Raw genomic sequence first — 21661 nt, 5'->3', positions numbered from 1 at the left:
CCCTCCGCCCGCCGCCGGCCACGCAGCCGGTCTGGACACTCGGAGCCGCTCGGGGAGGCCAGGCCCTACGGCGGGCGCGGAGGGATTCCAGAGCCCTGCGGCCAGACTCCTCCCACACCGCCCGGAGAGGTGGGTGGCGCGCCTTTCAATAGTGTCACCAGATTCTTTGTGTGCCACCAAAGAGGAATGCTTCTTAGTACACTTGGCAAATCTGAAACCGCCCAGTCGGTTGTGAGAATTCGGTCCATTCATTGAGAAGAGAGCATGAGAGAATAGCCACGACAACTTCACACATCCTCAGACAATCGCAGCACTGCTGGCTCCTGCAGTACTGATAATTACCGCGTGAAATTTCTCAGTTGTTCTCGCGAGAGTAAAACCAGCCACCGGGGCAGAGTCGCAGTGCCGGTGCGCAAGCGCAATTTTGCCAACGCCCCATTCTTCCTACGCACGCGCTGGTGACGTCAGAAGTCAAGGGAAGGCCGCCTACAAGGGCAAGTCTGCATTTCCTCCCCCTTCCCTGGCCCATTCTCAGTTTCACTTCCGGTCCCTTATTTCCGGTTCTTTCCCCGCCCCGCTTTTTTCCTTCCGACAGAAAAATCGGTGGTGCGTCAGTTAAAATCTTCAGTTCCCGCCGGGGTTGGCCTCCCCTGAGGCCGGGAAGTTCTCAGGCCACGCGGTCCGAGGGCGGCCCCCCTCACTTGCACCATGGTGAGTATGGGGGCGGGATGTAGGGAGAGCGAGCCGGCGGGCCGTGAGGACTCCCCAGCACCATCGGAGGTGCTCAGGCGGCATCACTGCGGGCCTCGGGCTCCTAGGCTGTAACTTGGGAATTCTCTTCTTGCCTCTCTTTAGCTGTCAGAATTTGGAGGAGGAAACTGGAATGTCGAGAGCCACCATCTCCCAATGGTGTTTTAATCTGGACGAAGCGCTTTACGTTACAGATAGGGGAAACTAAGGAAGAGAGAGGCACAAGGACCGGCCCCGATTCAGGGTGTCGGATTGTTTGTCCCCAAGTCACACTGCGGTTGTGACTATATGTTCCTAGAGTATTTGACTTACGTCCGTTCTTCCCCGCACGATGTAAACTTTCCGAGGGTAGGGTCTTCTGTTCACCATTGCTTCTAATGTCCAACACTGTGTCTGACACGTTGCAGGAGTTCAGTAACGTGTGAATGAATGTCACAGTGTCATTGCACGAGGGTGTGATCTCTGGGCCGGCGTGGTTAGTGGGCTTCATTCAAGAAGTGCTCACGACGGGTAAACAGGAGAGTGCTGGCACAAAAATGACGCGCATACGTGTTGGTTACAGTAGTATTTGCATTAAGTGAGGCCCCGTAAGAAGCACTTGACGCCATAGTAAGGTTACAGTATACAATAATTACAGCATAAGGGCATAGTGGAAGCCCTTGTATATTGATGAGCACAAGAGCCTAAGAAGAAAGGAACCAGCTGGCTAGAAGCAGCACTTGTGTAGGAGGATATGCTCCAAAGTTACTGCTGCATACTGTCCTTTCTGAACTCTGGCGAGCAGTGGGCATCTCCTTGGACCTGGATATTTGTGGTTACAGGAGTTGTTGGGTATTTTATATAACTGTCACCATCACACGTTCATCACCCTGGATACATACTCTTATCACTGATCACTTATAATTGATTCATTGTTTTGGAGGACGTTCCTGTGAGTTCCATGGGAAGAACCATGGCAGAATTCCCAGCACCTAGCATGGTGTTTTAAGCATGGAGTAAGCATTGAGAAACACTGAATTAAATATTTAGGAACTATAGGCTTTAATGAAATATGTAAGGCACAGACCACCTCAGCCTTCTGCAGGATGGCTTCCCCTCTGAGAGCCTCTATTTTATTCCTTAGTAGATATTGTGCTCATTTATCCCAAAAGCATTTGCCAAGTTTGTTTCTGTGTCCAGTGAAGTGGAGGGTCCGAAGGGAGTTTTAAGTGAGCTCATTTGCTGAGTGTCTATAAACTGCATAACTGATGTCTTCATGTATTTATCTCATCAACTCATCATGACATTTCTATGAGATAAGAGGTACACACTACTGTTGTAAAGTAGTCTTAGACTACTTCTTAGGGATGGTAAGTTGAAGAGCCGAGAATAAAATTCAGTTACATGACTCAGCAAGAATTCTTTCTACTTATATCCAGAAAACATTTTCCCTTCCTGACATTGTGTTTTTCAGGGATAATTGACTTGGCACTAATGTGACAATACTTACATAAAACTCACTTTGTAAAAGTCAGTTTTCCTCAAATTGCATTGCCAGGGAACAGACAGTTGTGATCCTGGATAGGGAGTGCCATGGTAGGTATACCCAGACAAAGGGTAGCAGTTTAGCTGGGAAGAAGGGGGTCATGAAAGAACTTCTGGGGTAGTGATGACAAAGGTAAATTTTGAAGGGTGACTAGGAGTTAGAACAAAGGGGCTGGGGAGCAAAGATTTTAGGTAGAGGGAGCAGCATAGGTAAAGTCACAGGATTTGGGATATCTTTTAATATATATTTTTAATATGTTTTCATTGATCTTAGAGAGGAAGGGAGAGAGATAGAGAGAAGGAAATATTCATAAGAGAGAACCATTGATCGGCGGCCTCCTGCATGCCCCCTAATGGGGATCGCACCTGCAACCCAGGCATGTACCCTGACCAGGAATGGAACTGTGACCTCTTGGTTCATAGTTCGAGGCTCAACCACTGAGCCACACTGGTAGCACATAATATATTTTTTTATTTTGAGAGGATGTTTACTAAAGCTGGGGGCAAGGAAGGGCTTAGGATAGAAGAAGCAACAGGAGAGAGCCTAGGCAGGGTTGCTTTGTGTCTCTAGAAATGTTATAGGAAAGAAATGGCCTCGGCCGCTTTGGCTCACTGGAAAGTCAAAGGAAAGGAGCCTTGGAGGCAGGGTCAGGGGTTCGCCCAGGATGAGCTGTTGCTGCCCATTGCTCCTCTGGTTGCAAGTCATTTTAAAAATGGATATTTTTCTTCCCTTCTCTCTCCTTTTAGGCCCGAAATGCAGAAAAGGCCATGTAAGTATCAACCTGATTTTGTCTGTAAATTTTATGTAACAATTATTACCACAGAGCTCTCTTTGTATTTGGTCCTTTTGGTATATGAGCCTTTTGGTACATGTTTCTTTCTCTACATACTTTAAAATAGTATTCCCATAGTTTCCCATTTGTTTTCCACATTAGTGTTTTCTGACAGCTCCTAGAACTTTTACCAGATGAACATTCATTCATCTGGGGATGGTGCATGGGCTCTGAGAGTGGCAGCTGGGGCACCCCAGGATATTAGCCTTTAACATCTGGATGTGTTGCTCACCACAGTGGTCTGATAAATAGTTTCCCACAGTCCTTACATGGAGTGAAAATAAAATAAAAACTCATAACTTCTCTGCGGTTTCTAAATCACAACACACACACACACACACACACACACACGCACACACACACACACACGATGTTAAATATGGTCATGAGCTGATTTACCCTATCCAGGAACTTGGGTGATAAGAGTCTGTGAGCGAGATCTAATGGAGTCTTCTCTCTCTTTCTGGTAGGACGGCCTTAGCAAGATTTCGCCAAGCTCAATTGGAAGAGGGAAAAGTGAAGGTTGGTGTAAATTTTCCTCATAAGTTGTAAATATCATGAACAAATGTGGTAAAATTCCCTCCTGAGTAGTCTTCAAAACTCCAAATCTTCCTATTTCTTGTCTGCACTTGCTGACACACTTATGAATCTATACAGTTAAATTCCAGGTGTATGTCTCTGTACCTGGGGCAGTGTGAGGATTTGGCTGCTTGTCCTTCTGTCTCTTTTGTACGATGATAATTGAGTTCTGATATCCCAGCTCTATTTAATATTGAATAATAGGAAGTGGAAGTGCTGTGGGGAACAGCTCTAACCTGAAACCAATACATGGTCTCAAACTCACAGAGACTCAGCCAGATTAGGGATAAAATGTACCATTCTTTGAATTATTTTATTTTCTTCTTCAGTTTTTTGTAATAGTTTCAGGTGTACAAAGTAGTGATTAGACAATCTTACACTTTACAAACTGTTCCCCCTAATATTTCTACTGACCCTTTCACAGGGTCGCCTAAGACCATCCTGCATATCAGATATTGACATGACAATTCATAACAGTAGCAACATGACAGTTATGAAGTTGCAACGAAAATAATTTTATGATTGGGTCACAACATGAGGAACTGTATTTAAAGGGCCAGAAGGTTGAGAACCACTGCTTTAGGTCCATCTATGCTATCACAAATGGTAAGATTTCATTTATTTTAAAAAATAATGACTTAGAGAGGAAGGGAGAGGGAGAGACAGAGAGAAACATTAATGTGAGAGAGAAACATTTATCAGCTGCCTTCCACATGCACCCCAACAGGGTATTGAGCCTGAAACCTAGACATGTGCCCTGACTGGGAATCGAACTGGTGACCTTTTCTGTGCACCTGATAATGCTTGACCAACTGAGCAGCACTGGCCAAGGGCATTCTTCTTTATGGTTGCGTAATATTCCATTGTATATATGTACCACAATTTTTAAAAATATATTTTTATTCAGAGAGGAAGGGAGAGAGAGGTAAAAATGATGAGAGAGAATCATTGATCAGCTGCCTCCTACACGCCCCACACTGAGGACTGAGCCTGCAATCTGGGATGTGCCCTGACTGGGAATCGAACCGTGACTTCCTGGTTCATGGGCCGAGGCTCAACTACTGAGCCACGCTGGCCAGGCTATTATTATTGGACTTTTAAGTTGTTTCCATTGGCTTACTGTATTAAATACAATGCAATGAATGTTTTTGCTTATATAGTTGTTTCCTAAATAGAGACTATAGAGTGGGTTTAAGGCTTGATTATCTGCAATTGGAACTTCAGATGTGTTTAAACCATTAGACGTCTTAGATGTCAGGCCTGAATCAGTTGAACGGTGAATGAAGCTTGTACCTTCATACAATATAGTGCTAACGTGTATAATTTGCTTCTTTTTAGGAACGAAGACCCTTCCTTGCCTCAGAATGTACTGAGTTGCCCAAAGCTGAGAAGTGGAGACGACAGGTAAATTCTGAATATGATCTTAGTAGAAGTAACAAGTTTCTAATTGCTTCTTATTACCTAAATGACTCTTAAAACCAAAATTCTAAGTTCTTTAATTACCAGTTTTTAATTATATTTTCCTTTGCTTTTAGACATATTAAAAAGTCATAAGAATTTACTGACTTTTTTTTTTTTTTACAGATCATTGGAGAGATCTCTAAAAAAGTGGCTCAAATTCAGAATGGTAAGTTTATCTACTTAAAGTGCTTGATTTTAAAAGACACAATTAGACTTGGGGACTTTGACACACTATTCTACCTTTTTATTGATTTATTGATTGATTGTAGAAAGAGAGAGGAAGGGATAGAGAAAGGGAATATTTGTTCTAGATCTGTGAAATATGCTTTTGGTATTTTTTTTTATTTATTTATTTATTTATTTATTTATTTGCTAGAGGCCTGGTGCATGAATCTGATGGGGGCTGATCGGGCAGGGCTGGTGGGGAGGAGGGGACGTGGGTGGTTGGCCGGCTGGCCCTGCCCCTGATCTGGGTGTGTGTGTGGCGGGGGGACGATCAGGGGTGAGGCTGGCCAGGGGGAGGGGCCATGGGTGGTTGTGGAGAGGGGCTTATGGGGCCCTGATCAGACCTGTTGGCTGCTGCAGTGCGTGTCATAGTGACCAGTTGTTTGGGTCACTGGGCTTTTATATATATAGATTTTTTTTTATTTTTTGTTAATTCTCACCCGAGGATATTTTTCCAGTTATCTTTTATTTATCTTTTTAATCATTTTTTAATGAGGCCTTTTTTTTTTCAATTAATCTTTGCCAGAGGATATTTTTCCATTGATTTTTAGGGAGAGTGGAAGAGAGAGGGAGACAGAGAGAAACACCAATGTGAGAGAAACACATCAATTGGTTGTCTCCTTCACGAGCCCTGACCAGGGCCAGGGCTGGGGAGGAGCCTGCAACCAAGGAACGTGCCCGTGATCTGAATCGAACTTGGGACCCGTTGGTCTGCAGGTTGATGCTCTATTCACTGAGCCAAACTGGCTAGAGCTGTCTTTGGTATTTTAATAGGAATTGTGTTGAAGGTATAGATTGCTTTGTGTTGTATGGATATTTTAATTATGCTAATTCTTCCAATCCATGAACACCGTATATGCTTCCATTTGTTTGTTTTTTCCTTTATTTCTTTTTTCAATGTCCTGTTGTTTTTCGAGTACAGGTGTTTTATCTCCTTGGTTTAGTTTATTCTTAGGTATCTTATTTTTTTGTTGCAATGGTAAATGGGGTTATCTTTTTAGTTTCTCTTTCTGAGAGTTCATTACTGGTATATAAAAATGCCATTGATTTCTAGATGTTAATTTTGTATCCTGCTACTTCGCCAAATTCATTTATTAAATCTAGTATTTTTTGGTGGAGTGTTTTGGGTTTTCTATGTATAATATCCTGACATCTTTGAGGAATGACAGTTTTACTTCCTTCTTTCCAATTTGGATGACGTTTTCTTCTTGTCTGATTTCTTTTTTCATCTCATTGGTAACCCATTCATCATTTAATAACATGCTATTTAGCCTCCATGTGTTGGAATATTTTTTAGTGTTTTTGTTGTCGATTTCTATTTTCATGCCATTGTGATCTGAGAAGATGCTTGATATGATTTTAGTCTTCTTAAACTTATAAAGACTTATTTTGTGTTCCAACATGTGGTCTGTTTTGAGAATGTTCCATGTGCACTTGAGGAGAATGTATATTCTGCAGCTTTGGGATGAAATGTTCTGTAAATATCAATTAAATCCATCTGATCTAGTGTGTTGTTTAAGGACATTGTTTACTTGTTGATTTTTGTTTGGAAGATCTATCCAGTATGTCAGTGGGGTGTTAAAGTCCCCTAATATGTCTATTGTTGTGGCATTTATTTTTATGGTCATGACACTGAGTGGTGTTTTGAAGATACGATATAAATGTTTTTGTTTTCTAGCTGGTTTAGGTGAATTCCGAATTCGTGACCTGAATGATGAAATTAACAAATTGCTAAGAGAGAAAGGACACTGGGAGGTCCGGATAAAGGAGCTGGGTGGTCCTGATTATGTAGTAAGTAAGCAACAGTCCCTGTGTCTGTTCAGGATGAGCTTGTGAGATTTGGGGCAGGCTGGATAGGGCCTGTCTAGGAGCCTGCAGCTCCCAGCCTACGACTGCTAGAGGGCAAGCACTCAAGACATGGAGAAAGCTTGAAAAAGTCCCTGTTGGTCCTAGCCCGTTTGGCTCAGTGGACAGAGCGTCGGCCTATGGACTGAAGGGTCCCTGGTTCTATTCCAGTCATGGGCACATGTGTGGGTTGCAGGCTTGATCCCCAATAGGGTGAGAGAATCAGTGATTCTCTCATCAGTGATGTTTCTCTCTCTCTCTCTCCCCCTTCCTCTCTGAAATCAATAAAAATATATAAATATTTTTTACAAAGGCACCTGTTGCATGTGGACAGGAAACCTATGAAAAGGATAGGTTGGATAATCTTTAAAGACCCCACAGAACAAGGCTCAGATCAGATAGGATACCTACAGATACCAGCCAGATGTCCCTGAGTAAGCCCCTTGATTTCTCTGGGCCTTGTTTAAAATGACCATGGCCCTGCCCAACCGGCATAGCTCAGTGTTTGAGCGTCGACCCATGAACCAGGTCACGGTTCGATTCCCGGTCAGGCCACGTGCCCAGGTTGCAGGCTCAATCCCCAGTGCGGGGAGTGCAGGAGGCAGCCAATCAATGATTCTCTCTTATCATTGATGCTGAGCCCCAGTGTGGCGGGTGCTGGCTGAGTCTGCCACCAAGGTTAGAGTCCGCTCCCTGGTGTGTTGATTTTTCTCGCAGCTGCTGCCTAATCGATGAAAAGAGTTATTACAATGGATGGTGGTGATGGTTACATGACCTTATGAATGTATTTAATATCAGTTTTATGTATGCATAAGAATGCTTAAGATAGTAAATTTTTTCCCCTCATCCAAGGATATATGAGGGTGGGGAGAGGGAAGGATGGAGAGAGAGAGAGAGAAAAAAAAAGAAACATCGATGTATGAGAGAGAATCACATTAATCAGTTCCCATATGTGCCCCCACTGGGAATTAAAATGCTAACCTTTCCGTCCACGGGATAACGCTACAACCAATTGAGCTACACTGACCAGGGTGATGGTAAATTTTATGATATGTGTATTTTTCCACAATAAAAAAAAGAAGAAATAATACATTGTCATCAAGTTCAGAAAAGTATAAAGAAGCAGAACAACACAGTTGTCTGCAATACTTGAACATTTCCTTTTTTTGTAATCCTGCTTTTTTCTTTGATCGTCATCTGAGGATATGTATAATAATAAAAGCCTAATATGCTAATTAGACCAGAAATCCTTCTGGATGACCTTCCAGACGAAGCTGGGGCTTCGAGGGAAGCCCAGTTCCCGGGTGCCTGCCCGCAGCTGGAGGGAAGCCTGGGTCCCAGGTGCCGGAGGGAAGCCGGTGCTGGTAGCCGGGGGAAGGAAGGCCTATCCTTGCACGAATTTCATGCAAGGACCTTGGCCCTGGCCCCCGCCCACCATGGCCGGGGGCCTCTGCGGCCTCTGCGTTGGCCCCTGTCCACCACAGCCGTGGCCGAGGACCTCTGCCACCTCTGCTGTGGCCCCTGCCTACTGTGGCTTTGTCTGGAAGGAAGGACATCCGGAAGGACATCAGGTCTAATTAGCATATTACCCTTTTATTATTATAGATTTTTTTTTTATTTAGAGAGAGGAAGGAGGCAGGAAAAGAGAGAGAGAGAAGTATCCATGTGAGAAAGAAATATCATTTGGTTGCCTTCTATACCTGGCTTGACTAGGGACCGAACCCACAACCTGGGTATGTGCCCTGACCAGAAATTGAACCCACCACGTTTCAATATATGGGAGAACACTCAACCAACTTTTAGGTATTTAGATGGATTTTTAAAGGATAAAAAGGTACCTAATTATTTTTCTGTGTACATAAATATTTTCTCTTTTTCTTTGCCGTTAAGAAAGTTGGCCCTAAAATGCTGGATCATGAAGGCAAAGAAGTCCTGGGAAATCGAGGTTACAAATACTTTGGAGCAGCAAAAGATTTGCCTGGTGTTAGAGAGCTATTTGAAAAAGAACGTAAGTAATTAATGTTTGTGTGGGTTTTGGCCTCAAATATTTTTTAAACATTACAAATAGACTTTTACTTGTCACCATTGAAGTAAGTCTGAATTTTAACCCTTTGAGTGCCAACCAATATCCTAGGAACTATGCTAAAATTGCCAAGGCATTTTTGCTGATTTTACAGCAGTTTAGGAAAAAAATTATGAATCACAAGTAAATGAAGTTACATATTCAAAAACTTAAGGAAACCTTTACTACATTTGTTTTCATCTTTGACATATATTGTTTGCTGATTGTATTATAAAATATTTCAAAGCTTTGATAGCGTTCCCGGCACTTTTGGCGAAAGACAGGAGCACAATCGCGCTCCCCGGCACTCTAGGGGTTAGACAGATTCTTGGACTGGGGCCTCATATCCATTAGCTCACTTAACTTTCAGAGCCTGTCTCATCCCTAGTGGCTTTGCCAGAACTGCTACCTTCACCATGAAGCTTCATGAGTTTTCCCAATTCAAACTTGTGCTTCTTCAGCATTTTTACTTTTCTGACAAAGACATCATGGAGCAGACAAATAGATTGGAAAGACTTTTCTATGTCTTTTCCAATGCTATCTGGAATCAATTTTTTGACTACTTCTTTCAGGTCATTTGTACCTCTTGGGTCATGATTTTCATCTTTTTCCAGATTTGGCAGACTCTTGGTACTGAGCGTAAGAAGTCTTTTGAACCTGATTGCTGTGTTTTTTAGTAAAACCAACACAGAATAGATGAATTAAATAACTGTCGGTAGTCTTGATATCAGCATGAGCTTTAATCATGGGCTACTATTTTTTGAATATGGAACACATTTTGTCACAGGTTAAGATCCATGTCATGAAAATTGGGCAGTTTTTGCCCTGAGTATCCTCAGTAATTAGCTTTAATTTTCTAAATACAACTTCATCATTCTCAGATAAGTTAGGCTCACTTCAAAAACACGACCCTTAAGACCATCAGGTGCAATTTGGGTTTCTTGAGTCCTGTGACTAGTGTTTTTCTAATATTTCTTACATTGAACATAACTCGTGCTTTCACGTCATACCAGTCTTTCTCAGAAAACAGATCAACCACTTTCTCCTTGGCTCCCTTTTTGCCACTTTCTGATGCCGCTGAGAGCACCAAAAATACTAGCCTTGAATTTATTGGTAATCATCATAACAGTAGACATGCTATATGCTGGGTGCTTCTCCTATATTACTTCTTAGCTGCACAACAGCCCAGTAGTATCAGAATTATTGTTCCCAGCTTTTTAACAAGAACCTTTAAGCACTAGGAAATGAAGTTACAGGCCCAGGATACATAATTGAGGCTGAAAAATACCTAGAAATGACTAGTGCCAAATTCCACACTCTTTGCACATACTAGATTCTTATTCTGAATGAGGAGTTCCTCTTTTTGAGATGTCCCAAAATTACAAGGCAGGATTTTAATTGAATTGGATTCATATTTCACTTACCTATTATTTGGGGGGGGGGGACCCCAAAAAACCGACAAGCAAAACCGTGGACCTAACCACAATAGGTAAATATAGAGAAAAGTCAAGCTGCTGTGTCAATCCAAGCCAGGCACCCTTATTTCTCCTGTCCTTTCACGGCCCTGGGAAACTTCAGTCAAACCTTGGCCTTTCACAATGGAAACCACTGGTCTGGAGTTTTGATGCACAGGCATACACTGGAGATATTACAGGTTCAGTTCCAGACCACAGCAATAAAGCAAATATCTCAGCAAAGAGAGTTATGAATATATTGGTTTCCCAGTGTATATAAAGTTGTTTACACTATACTGTAGTCTATTAAGTTTGCAATAGCATTATGCTAACAAATAATGTACACACCTTAATTTCAACCAAGGTACATGCCCCTGACCGGGATCGAACCTGGGACCTTTCAGTCCGCAGGCTGAAGCTCTATCCACTGAGCCAAACCGGCTTCGGCTAAAAATATTTTATTGCTAAAAAATGTTAACCATCACCTGACCCTTTAGTGAGTAATCATCTTTTTGCTGATGGAGGGTCTTTCCTTGATGTTTATGGCTGATGACTCATCAGGTTGGTAGTTCCTAAAGACTGAAGTGGCTTGGCAATTTCTAAATAAGACAACAGTGAACTTTGCCTCATTGTTTTACTCTTCCTTTCATGAATGATTCTCTGTAGCATGCCATGGTGTTTGATAGTATTTTACACACAGTAGAACTTATTTCAAAATTGGAGTCATACACACACACACACACACACACACACACAATTGGAGTCAGTCCTCTCCAACCTGCCACTACTTTATCAAGTGTATGTAGTATTCTAAACCCTTTGTTGTCATTTCAACACTCTCCACGGCATCTTCATCTTCTATCCACTGAGCCAAACTGGCCAGGGTTTCTATTCCATCTCAAGTAACCACTTTCCTTGCTGATCCTTAAGAAGCAACTCCTCATCCATTCAAGTTTTATCATGAGGTTGCAGGATTTAGTCCCATCTTCAGGCTCCACTTGTAATTCTAGCTCTCTTGCTGTTTCCACCACATTTACAATTACATTGTTGACTAGAGTCTTAGACCCCTCAAAGTCATCCATGAAGGTTGGAATCAGCTTCTTACAAATTCTGGTTAATGTTTATATTTTGACCTCATGAATCATGGATGTTCATAATGAAATGTAGAATGGTGACTCCTTTTCAGAAGATATTTCATTTATTTGCCCAGATCCATCAAAGGAATCACTATTTATGGCAGCTATCGCCTTACAAAATATATTTCTTTCTTTTTTCTTTTTTTTTTTAAATATATTTTATTGATTTTTCACAGAGAGGAAAGGAGAGAGAGAGAGAGCTAGAAACATCGATGAGAGAGAAACATCGATCAGCTGCCTCCTGCACATCTCCCACTGGGGATGTGCCCGCAACCCAGGTACATGCCCTTGACCGGAATCGAACCCGGGACCTTTCAGTCCACAGGCCGACGCTCTATCCACTGAGCCAAACCGGTTTCAGCAAAATATATTTCTTAAAGAATAAGACTTAAAAGTTAAAATTACTCTTTGATCCATGTGCTTCAGAATGGATGATGTGTTAGCAGACATGGAAACAACATTAATCTCATACATCTCTTGGGTGACCAGCTGCATTGTAATGAGCAGTAATATTTAGAAAGGAATCGTTTTTTTCTGAGCAGTAGGTCTCAACAGGAGCTTAAAGTATTCAGTAAACCTTGTTGTAAGCAGATGTGCTGTCATGTAGGTTTTTTGCCCCATTTATAGACAAGCAGAGTAAATTTAGCATAATTCTTTTGTAATTGATTTTTCTTATTTTTATTTTTAGAGAGCGAGGGGGGTAGGGAGAGGGATAGAGAGACAGAAACATCGATGAGAGAAACATCAATCGACTGGCTCCTGCATCTCCCCTGCTGGGGATAGAGCACATAACCTGGGCATGTGCCCTGACTGGAATCAAACCAGTAACCTCTTGGTGCATGGGTCAATGCTCAACCACTGAGCTATTTTTATTTCTTTTATTACTAATGAAATTTATAATTAAATCCAGTTATTAATTGACATTTGTATACTTATGAATTTTTTTCTTCTTAAATTATCAGCTTCATTCTTTGACCAATCTGTTGGGTTATCATTTCTCTCCTCCACAACCCCAAATTTTTATTTATTGATTTTAAGGAGAGAGAAAGCAAGGAGATAGAGATAGAGAGAGAGAGAGAGAGAGAGAGAGAGAAAGAGAGAGAGAGAAAGAAAGAGAGCCCTAACCGGTTTGGCTCAGTGGATGGAGCGGTGGCCTGAGGACTCAAAGGTCCCGGGTTTGATTCCAGTCAAGGGCATGTATCTTGGTTGGGCACATCCCCCCAGGCATGTATCTTGGTTGCGGGCACATCCCCAGTGGGGGTTGTGCAGGAGGCAGCTGATCGATGTTTCTCTCTCATCGATGTTTCTAACTCTCTGGCCCTCTCCCTTCTTCTCTGTGGAAAATCAATAAAAAATATTAAAAAAAAAAAAAGAAAGAAAGAAAGAGAAAGAAACATCGACTTACTGTTTCACTTATTGATGCATTCATTGCTTGATTCTTGTATATGCCCTGACTGGGGGTTGAATCCATAACCTTGCATATCGGATGACACGCCAATCAACTGAGTTACTCAGCCAAGGTGTCATTTCCCTTTTGATTTTCAAGAATTACTTAAATATTCTGAATAGTAATCCTGAGTCTGAAAATATTTTCTTCAGGTCTTTCTCACTTATCTGTTTTGTTTTTTTATAGTTTCTTTTGTGTTTTTTATATACTTATGTTTTCCCCTAATGTTTTTTTGTGTGTGTGTTTTTGGGTTTTTTTTTTCCATTAAACGTGACATTTTCTGTTATCAAAGCACCTTGTGAAAAACAGTATTATTGGGGCTGGAGGCTACCCCATCTCATACACATTCTGCAATGAACTATACCAAGATATTCTCAATTTTCATTGTTATATAAATAATGCTGTGATGTACAGCTCTGTCCATAAAGCTTTGCCAGCTTTTGTTGTTTTTTAATTAGGATAGATTCTTTTTTTTCTCTCTCTTCTCTCTCTCTCTCTTTTTTTTTAATCCTCGCCTGAGAATATTTTCCCATTGATTTTTATTTTATTTTATTTTTTTATTGATGTCAGAGAGGAAGGGAGAGGGAGAAAGAGGTAGAAACATCAATGATGAGAGAGAGTCATTGATTGGCTGCCTCCCGGATGCCCCCCACTGGGGACCAAGCCCACATCGGGCACGTGCCCTCAACCAGAACCAAACCCAGGACCCTTCAGTCTGCAGTCTGATATTCTATCCACTGAGCCAAACTGGCCAGCTATTGGTTTTTAGAGAGAGTGGAAAGCGGGGGGAAGAGACAAAGGGAAACATCAATGAGAGAGAGAGAGAGAAACACATCGATTGGTTGCCTCCCACATGCACCCCTACTGGGCCAGCTGGGGGTCAAGCCTGCAACCAAAGTATGTGCCGTTGACTGGAATTGAACCTGTGGCTCTTTGGTCCATGGGCCAATGCTTACTATCCAATGAGCCAAACCAGCAAGGACAGGATAAATTCTTTTTAAATGGACTAATTGGGTGAAAGGTTTCAACACTGATGGATAGTACCCCTTATATAATCCAAACACTAGTGTAAAGAAATGTCTTTCATATTTTCATGAGCACACATACTATATGCCTCTGTAACAGTGTGTAGGGAGAAGGCTTGAGTGTGATAATGATGGGAAGTTCAGCTAAGTTGGTACTCTTTCTTTTAGCTCTTCCTCCTCCAAGAAAGACACGTGCTGAGCTCATGAAGGCAATTGATTTTGAATACTACGGCTATCTAGATGAAGATGATGGTGTTATTGTGCCTTTGGAACAGGAATATGAAAAGAAATGTAGGTCTACAGGCATTTCGTTTCATTATATTTGGCATCTGGTTTCTCTCTCTTGAAACTGGGTTTTTAGATAGTGGTTTATGCCAGAAGGGAGTTTTCTTTGTTGCTAATGGTCCTCAGAAGAAATGATCTGCTAATGCCCTAACTCCCAGTAACTATGAGGCAGTTAACATGGCGTTGGGCCAGAAGGAGCATTTTGGAGAAGCTACAGAGTGTCATCTCACCTGCTCCCTGTCCACCAGGATTCCTTCCCAGGCTAGTCTTTCTTGAAATCATGAAGTCGTGCCCACTTAAGGAGATTTAGATCTGCTTTAAACACAGGTAATGGGATATCAGTGTGGAGCAAAATGGGTCTCCCTTTCTGAGAGCTTCCTCCATGACAAGCAAAATGCTGAGCCTTTTATGGACATTCTTTTGAAGCCTCATGACAACTCTGTGAAGAATAAGTGCTACTGCCCAGGAGGTGCACTGAACGAGGGCTTTAGAAGCAGGTCGTCAGGAGTTGGAGCCCTTTGCCAGCATGCTATATACAGCATCTCTTTTCACATGGGCGGATCAGGAAGGCACCAAGGTTGATGAACTGGGGAGGATCTGAGGATGTGCCCTAAAAAGCTGCCTTGTAGTGACTTGAGTCAGAGCTGTGTGAGACCAGACTGCCCCTCACACCTGATTCCCTCCCACCAGGGCAGAATGAAGGGTGACCCTTTTCTGAGGGAACATCTTGGCTTTGCCCTGCATGATGTTTAAAGCTTCTTTAGAAACCAAAGTAACACCTGCTGTCTCTTGTCTTCAGTCAGAGCCCAGTTAGTGGAAAAGTGGAAAGCAGAGAGAGAGGCTCAGCTGGCAAGAGGAGAAAAGGAAGAGGAGGAGGAAGAGGAGGAAGAAATCAACATCTATGCTGTCACGGAGGAGGAGGTACTGGTGGGCAGTGAGGGTCCTGCTGGCGCTCACTTACCTTCTGCTCTGAGTTGTGAAGCCTGACCTTTGGGAAGGGTGTCAGTGCAGGTCAGGTTTAGCCACCGCTTTTTGCCTTGCGTGGGGCCTCCTGGTAGGAGCTACAAAGTGATCTGCATTGTGGCTGTTTGAAGGCACCTGTGGGAGGCTATGCTGTGAACTGAGGCCGACTGCCCTAATGTTGGGCTTTGGACCCTTTGCTGGACACTGTGATATGAGCTGAGGCCAGCTGCCAGTTGTGCTAGGCTTATGGCCACTTATTTGAAGCTACATTTCAAACTGTGACTGGCTGCCACTTCTGCCAGCCTTGGGGACACCTGATAGGAGTTATGGTGCAAGTTGTTGAGACCAGTTGCTGCAGATACTCAGTCTGGGGCTGCTTACCAAGAGATACAAGGCATGCTGAGGCCAGCCACTGCTTGTTTGGGGTTTATGCATCTTTCAGTGATTTTAAGAAAGTGCTTATGTGGAACAGCTGCTAGAAGAGGCTCAGGCTGGGTGATTGAGTGGGGCTGGATCTCAGGGAATCAGGGTGGGGAGAACCATGTTAGCCAGGCTGGATGGGAGGAGGGCTCAACAAGAAAACAATGCTGCCTGCCAACATTTCTGTCCTGGAGAGAACTGCCCTGACTCCTGCCCCTCCAGCACTTGTCCCGAAGCTCGTCAATGTAGTTCCTCCCCAAATGTATCTTGCACTTTTCAAGCTCTTGCCCCAGTGCTGGAGCCCAGGGTGAATGAGTTTGTGAGTCCATTTCCAGGCCCCTCAAGAGGAGTGCCTCGGTCTCCAGCATTCCTCCGTTTCACTTGGATGAATTCTCTGCTGTTTCCACAGCCAAATGTTATGGGATTCCTCTTCCTGGCACTGGTGCTCTGGGTTGGGGAGCCTGGTATGGGGGTGGGGCCCCTTGTTCCTCACTGGGGACATCCGCAGCGGAGATATCTCTCTTGATTCTTTTTTTTTAAAATATATTTTTATTGATTTCAGAGAGGAAGGAAGAGGGAAAGATAGAAACATCAATGATGAGAGAGAATCACTGATTGTCTGCTTCCTGCACACCCCCTACTGGGGATTGAGCCCATAATCTGGGCACGTGCCCTTGACTGGAATCAAACTGGTGACCCTTCAATCTACAGGCTGATGCTCTATCCACTGAGCCAAACCAACTAGGGCTCTCTTGGTTCTTAATTGCCACACTGTGGGTATGAGACCTGCTGGTTCAGCATCTGTACCCCTCCTGCCCGTCTTGACATGACGACTTCTATGTCGCTTAGTTATAGACTTTTGTTCGGTTGGTCTCCAGGTTGTTCCCATGACAGTCTATAATTTAGTTGTAATTTTGATGTGGTAGTGGGAGGACAATACAGCATTTACCTACTCCATCATTTTGACCAGACTTTAAATTTAATTTTTTTAAAATAGATAAATTTACAAAGATCAAGAACAAAACAGTATATAAAGGTAGTCAACAAAGATTGTCTTTTGCAGCTCTGCCCTCCATCTACCTAGTTCTTGCTGCTGTCACTAGTTTCTATCTATTTTCTTTCCTACTGCAAAAGTTAGCATACTATACACAATGTTTTGTTGATTTTTATACTTAACTAGAGGCCCGGTGCACGGATTTGTGGATCGGTGGGGTTCCTCAGCCTGGCCTGTGCCCTCTTGCAATCCGGTACCCCTCGGGGGTTGTCAGACTGCTGGTTTCCACCCGAAACTGGCAGTTCGACATCCCCCAAGGCATGTAGTAGTGTATGAAGCGGCGGGCGGCTGGGGAGGAGCCTGAGCCTGGGCCAGGCACCGCGCCACTTCCACTCATCCCAGCCCTGCTGCGCCTGCTGCTGCCACTCCGTAGCACTGCCGTGGAGGTGGGAGAGGCTTGCGCCCCTACAGCTGCACTTGCCAGCTGTGAGCCCAGTGTCTAGTGCCCATCAGTCAGCTAAGCGGTGCTCCTGCTATGGGAGCGCACTGACCACCAGGGGGCAGCTCCTGCATTGAGCGTCTGCCCCCTGGTGATCAGTGTGTGTCATAGCGACCAGTCAACTGGTTGGTTAGGGTTTTATATATATACATAGATGATGTCTTGGCTTTGTTTCTGCATGAGTACAGAACTTCCTAATCTCCCCACCCCACCCCCCCGCCCTTTTAAACAGCTGCAGAGTAGTGCATTTTATAGCACTGCCAATGTTTATTTCATGGTCTCCTACTCACGGACTCTTGGTTGTTCTCTGTTTGTAGTCTGATGAGGAAGGCAGCCAGGAGAAAGGAGGCGAAGATGAGCAGCAGAAGTTCATCGCCCATGTCCCTGTGCCGTCGCAGCAAGAGGTAGGGTGAGCTGCGTTGGAGGTGTAGTTTCCCAAGTGCCAGGGGCCTTGCCTCTAAAGGAGACTCCATTGAATGCTTCACTGGGTTCTTTTCCCATCTATCCATATGAGCAGCTCTGACTCCTGACCACATGGCACTGGTCACTGTGCTTATAATAGGGGTGGGATCTAGAGAAGGCAGGATTTTATCTGCTTTAGAGGAAACTGGTAAACATTCTGTTGTTCACATGCTTCCAGTGGGAGAGAAAGGGACCCTCAAGACGCTCTGAGTATTGAGCTCCTCAATGGCCCCCTTCACAGGGACTCCCCCCGGGCTGGGTTCCAGCAGGACATAGAGGGCCTCACTGAGGAGTGTTGCCTGAGTCTTTTACTCTTATTCACAGATCGAGGAGGCACTTGTGCGAAGGAAGAAGATGGAACTCCTCCAGAAGTATGCAAGTGAGACCCTGCAGGCCCAGAGCGAGGAGGCCAAAAGACTCATGGGATATTAGGGCTGAGTGAGGGTGCTCCCTGGGTCTGGAAACCTGTTGGAAGTTCTTCAGCCCCAGCTGGCCCTTGCATTAACCGACAGGGTTCTGCTGTCCTGGGACTACAGACTGGCAGGCTAGTGCGGCAGGGTCCCTGCTACTTCTTACCATTCGTTCTTTTACCTTTTCTTACCTCAGCTATGGTCTCAGGGGAGGAGTCTGTCCCATCCCTCCCTTGCAGGCTGCCTACATGCTATCAGTTTAGCTGTCACCTTTGTACAAATGTTTTGCTACTGTATGAACCCACTTATTTTTATATTGAATGTGTAAAACAGGCTGCTAACTGGCTGCCTATAAGTGTTTTATTTATCCTTTAATGCCATTTGGTGGGGAGGGTGATCAATTAGTGGCCACCATTAAAAATTGAAGTTTTTCCTAACAAGACATTATTTGTAACTCCTCTTGAAAAAGGAAATGTGTCAACCCTGAGCCCACACCCCACGTGTCAGTAGCCAGCCAGAGCTGTGCCTTTTGGGCCTGGCACAGTTTTCGGGGCCTGCTCAGCCTGCCTCATTCCCTCCTGCCCAGGTGGCAGGAAATTGAATTTGTTGTTTCTGTTTTATGACTGGTTCTGTAGAGAGCTATTTGTTAAAATTAAACTTTATTTTTTTAAATTAAATTTATTGGGGTGACATTGGTTAATAGAATCATATAGGTTTCAGGTATATATGTCTATGATACAAGATCTATATGTTGCATTGTGTACCCACAAATCAAAGTCAATCTTCCATCACCATATGTTAGGCCACTTGAGAGCTATTTTTATTAAAGATTTTTATATGAAGGGAAAACCTCCATGCCTGCAGCTGCTTGTTCCCTGGTCTCCCTGTATCAAGGTGATGGTTGCATTAAGCTGAGGTCAGTGGGCAGAGCCAGCCTTCCTGTGCCCCCTAAGTGGCCTGGGTGAAAGTACACTGGGGATGCCCAGGAAGCACCAGTTGGATCCAAACCTGCCACCTGAGCTGGGTCTTTTCTTTGCAGTGGGAGAACTGGCAGCAGAGGTGCGGCCTCTAGGGCAGTGTTAGGGGCCACTCCATATGCAGAGGGGTCCTGGAAGTGTCTGAGAGTCAGTGTCAAGGCCATGAGATGTTTGGTTCTTCAGGTGAGTCTTGGCTTCTTTGAAGGAAGTGCTGGTGTACCCCAGCCCCCACCCAAGCCGCTGGGCAAATGTGTGCAGGTGCAGGGAGGGGTTTGGGTAGGAGCTCTGGGAGTGGAGGCCTTGGGACAGAGCAGAGTCAGATTCAGCTCTGGGATCCAGTACCCAGCCCGGGCCTGGCCCGAACTAGGAGGTTCAGGTCACATTTAGTGGGGGCTTTGAATAAGCCCCTCCAGGTCCCTGGCCTCAGTTTCCCTGCCTTAAAGTCCAGGACTGGACTTGTGAGTCTGACCCGGGGTCTGGGCAGTCCCTGCTGTGGGCAGAGAAAAGGAAGGGCCCTTGGCACAGCCTGGCCCACATCAGAGCCTCTGGGATGGGTGTGCAGTGCCCGGCTCAGCTGTGGGCTTTTCTTTCAAGGGACACACATTGGGCTGGGGCTGCCTTGCATTCACTGAGAGCAGGAAATTCAGACAACAGCGTTTCTTCCTGGAAAAGGTGGTTGGCCAGTGCCTGGAGTTGGCCCATGTGGAGTTTCCAGGGCTCTGGGCCTTCCTCACTCTGTCAGCGGAATTCAGCAGCCTTCTGCCACCTGGGACAGACAGACGGGAGGCCCTGCTCCAGCCCTTCCGGTTACTAAGCTCCTCCCAGCCCAGGATCTCATCTTGGCATCCCCGATGCAGGCAGGACGGGAATTAAGGATCCTATGTCCTTGGAAACTGAGGCCCCGAGTGGAGAAATGACTTGCCCAAGCGCATACAACTAGTCAGGGCAGGCCTGGACTTTGCATGGAGTTTGCTTTGAGCCCATGATGTCAGTTTGTCTCAGAACGCGGCTTGGCAGGTGGATGCATGCCACCTGGCTGCCATGAGCTGTCATGCCATGCTCTCTTCATCTCACCCCTTCAGCCGAGGCCTTTTGTGAGCGGCCAGGAGCAAGCCCATTATCATGGTGGACTCTGGGTTCACAGGATTCCTGGTGCCCGGAGCCAGTTCCGGCCTCAGCAGTGCTTTCAGCACCTAGGTGCCGAGCCCCTTCTCGGCTGCGCTGGGAATAAGCAGTGAACAAGAAGAGTCTGGCCCTCAAGGGGTTCTTAGATTTGACTTGGAATAAGAGCTAAACTTCCTTCCCTGACTACAGAAGTACCTGGCCCGACATCCTGCTGCTTTTCCTGGCAGAGATGGAATCCACCCCAGGCTTCTTCCTGTCTCACAGGTCCTGGCTACTTGCTTGCCAGAGACCCCAGAAATGAAATCTCTGCAGGGCCCGCACCACAGGCCAGGGACAACAGGGAAACCTGAGTTGGCTTGGTGGGTGTGACCACTGGTGGGTGTGACCACTGGTGGCCCAGCTCATGCTCTGTCAGGATTCTTTGTTTACCAAACTGGTTTCATGGTTTCCATTACCTTTGGTTCTGCCTGAGCTTCCTAAATGGCAGCTTTCTATATACACATTTCCATGGACTTCCCTCCCCTCCCCTCACCCCATCGGTCTTCTGAGTCTAAAACATCAATCTTCCTTCTGTTTTGTTTTAAGATTTGTCCTATCAGCCTCACCTAGACTTCCTACTGCCTTCCCTCCCTTGCACCCTATCCCCTGCACTCTGCCCCCTGACTTCACTTCACATGCCCCTACTTTGGGTAATTTATAAACAAGAGATTAAAAACATTTTTTTAAAAAGATTTTTTATTATTGATTTTTAGAGAAAGAAGAAGGGACGGGGAGAGAGAAACATCGATGTAAGAGTGGAACATCAATTGGCTGTGTCCTGCACACCCCAGCAGGGATCTAGCCTGCAAACTAGGCATGTGTCCTAACTGGGAATCGAACTGGCAAACTTTCAGTGCCCAGGACAACACCCAACCAACTTTCCTCCACACCATGGGCTGCTGTGAGAGGGGTGGCCTACTAATGGAGAATCAAGGGGCTGGTTTTGCTGACTCATCGAATGCCTTACCCCAACTCCATCCTTTACAACTGTCCCATCTTACTGCTTCTTCCCAAAGCCCCTGCTCACATTAATGCAGCAGGATCCCACCTGGAGTCACCAGGTGTTCTCACTTCCAGCACGTACTGCTTGGCGAATGACACAGGCCCACTGGGAAACGACAAGTGGCACCCTGGCCCTTCAGGCAT

At 44.8% G+C, this 21661-nt stretch overlaps 1 protein-coding gene across 2 annotated transcripts in view; it reads left to right on the top strand.

Moving 5' to 3' along the window:
- The window catches only part of ISY1 (ISY1 splicing factor homolog), a 24786-nt gene extending 5735 nt beyond the window's left edge, over positions 1-19051 (top strand). Inside the window, exons 1-11 of one of the 2 annotated variants that reach the window (XM_006772494.2) lie at positions 480-711; positions 3022-3044; positions 3578-3629; positions 5025-5090; positions 5271-5313; positions 7051-7163; positions 9108-9225; positions 14510-14632; positions 15426-15547; positions 17820-17906; positions 18289-19051. In XM_006772494.2, the coding sequence (XP_006772557.1) occupies positions 709-711; positions 3022-3044; positions 3578-3629; positions 5025-5090; positions 5271-5313; positions 7051-7163; positions 9108-9225; positions 14510-14632; positions 15426-15547; positions 17820-17906; positions 18289-18396 (858 nt within the window). In that variant the 5' untranslated portion in view covers positions 480-708 and the 3' untranslated portion in view covers positions 18397-19051. Of the gene's footprint in view, positions 1-479; positions 712-3021; positions 3045-3577; positions 3630-4177; positions 4185-5024; positions 5091-5270; positions 5314-7050; positions 7164-9107; positions 9226-14509; positions 14633-15425; positions 15548-17819; positions 17907-18288 lie in introns of those variants that run through there. The other variant, XM_015569647.1, reaches the window with a different exon arrangement.
- The last annotated feature ends 2610 nt before the right edge of the window (positions 19052-21661 follow it).

Source organism: Myotis davidii, unplaced genomic scaffold (assembly GCF_000327345.1).
Source record: "Myotis davidii unplaced genomic scaffold, ASM32734v1 scaffold526, whole genome shotgun sequence".
Taxonomy (NCBI): Eukaryota; Metazoa; Chordata; class Mammalia; order Chiroptera; family Vespertilionidae; genus Myotis; species Myotis davidii.
Note: the sequence above shows the minus strand (reverse complement) of the source record. Positions and strands in the feature narration are given on the sequence as shown.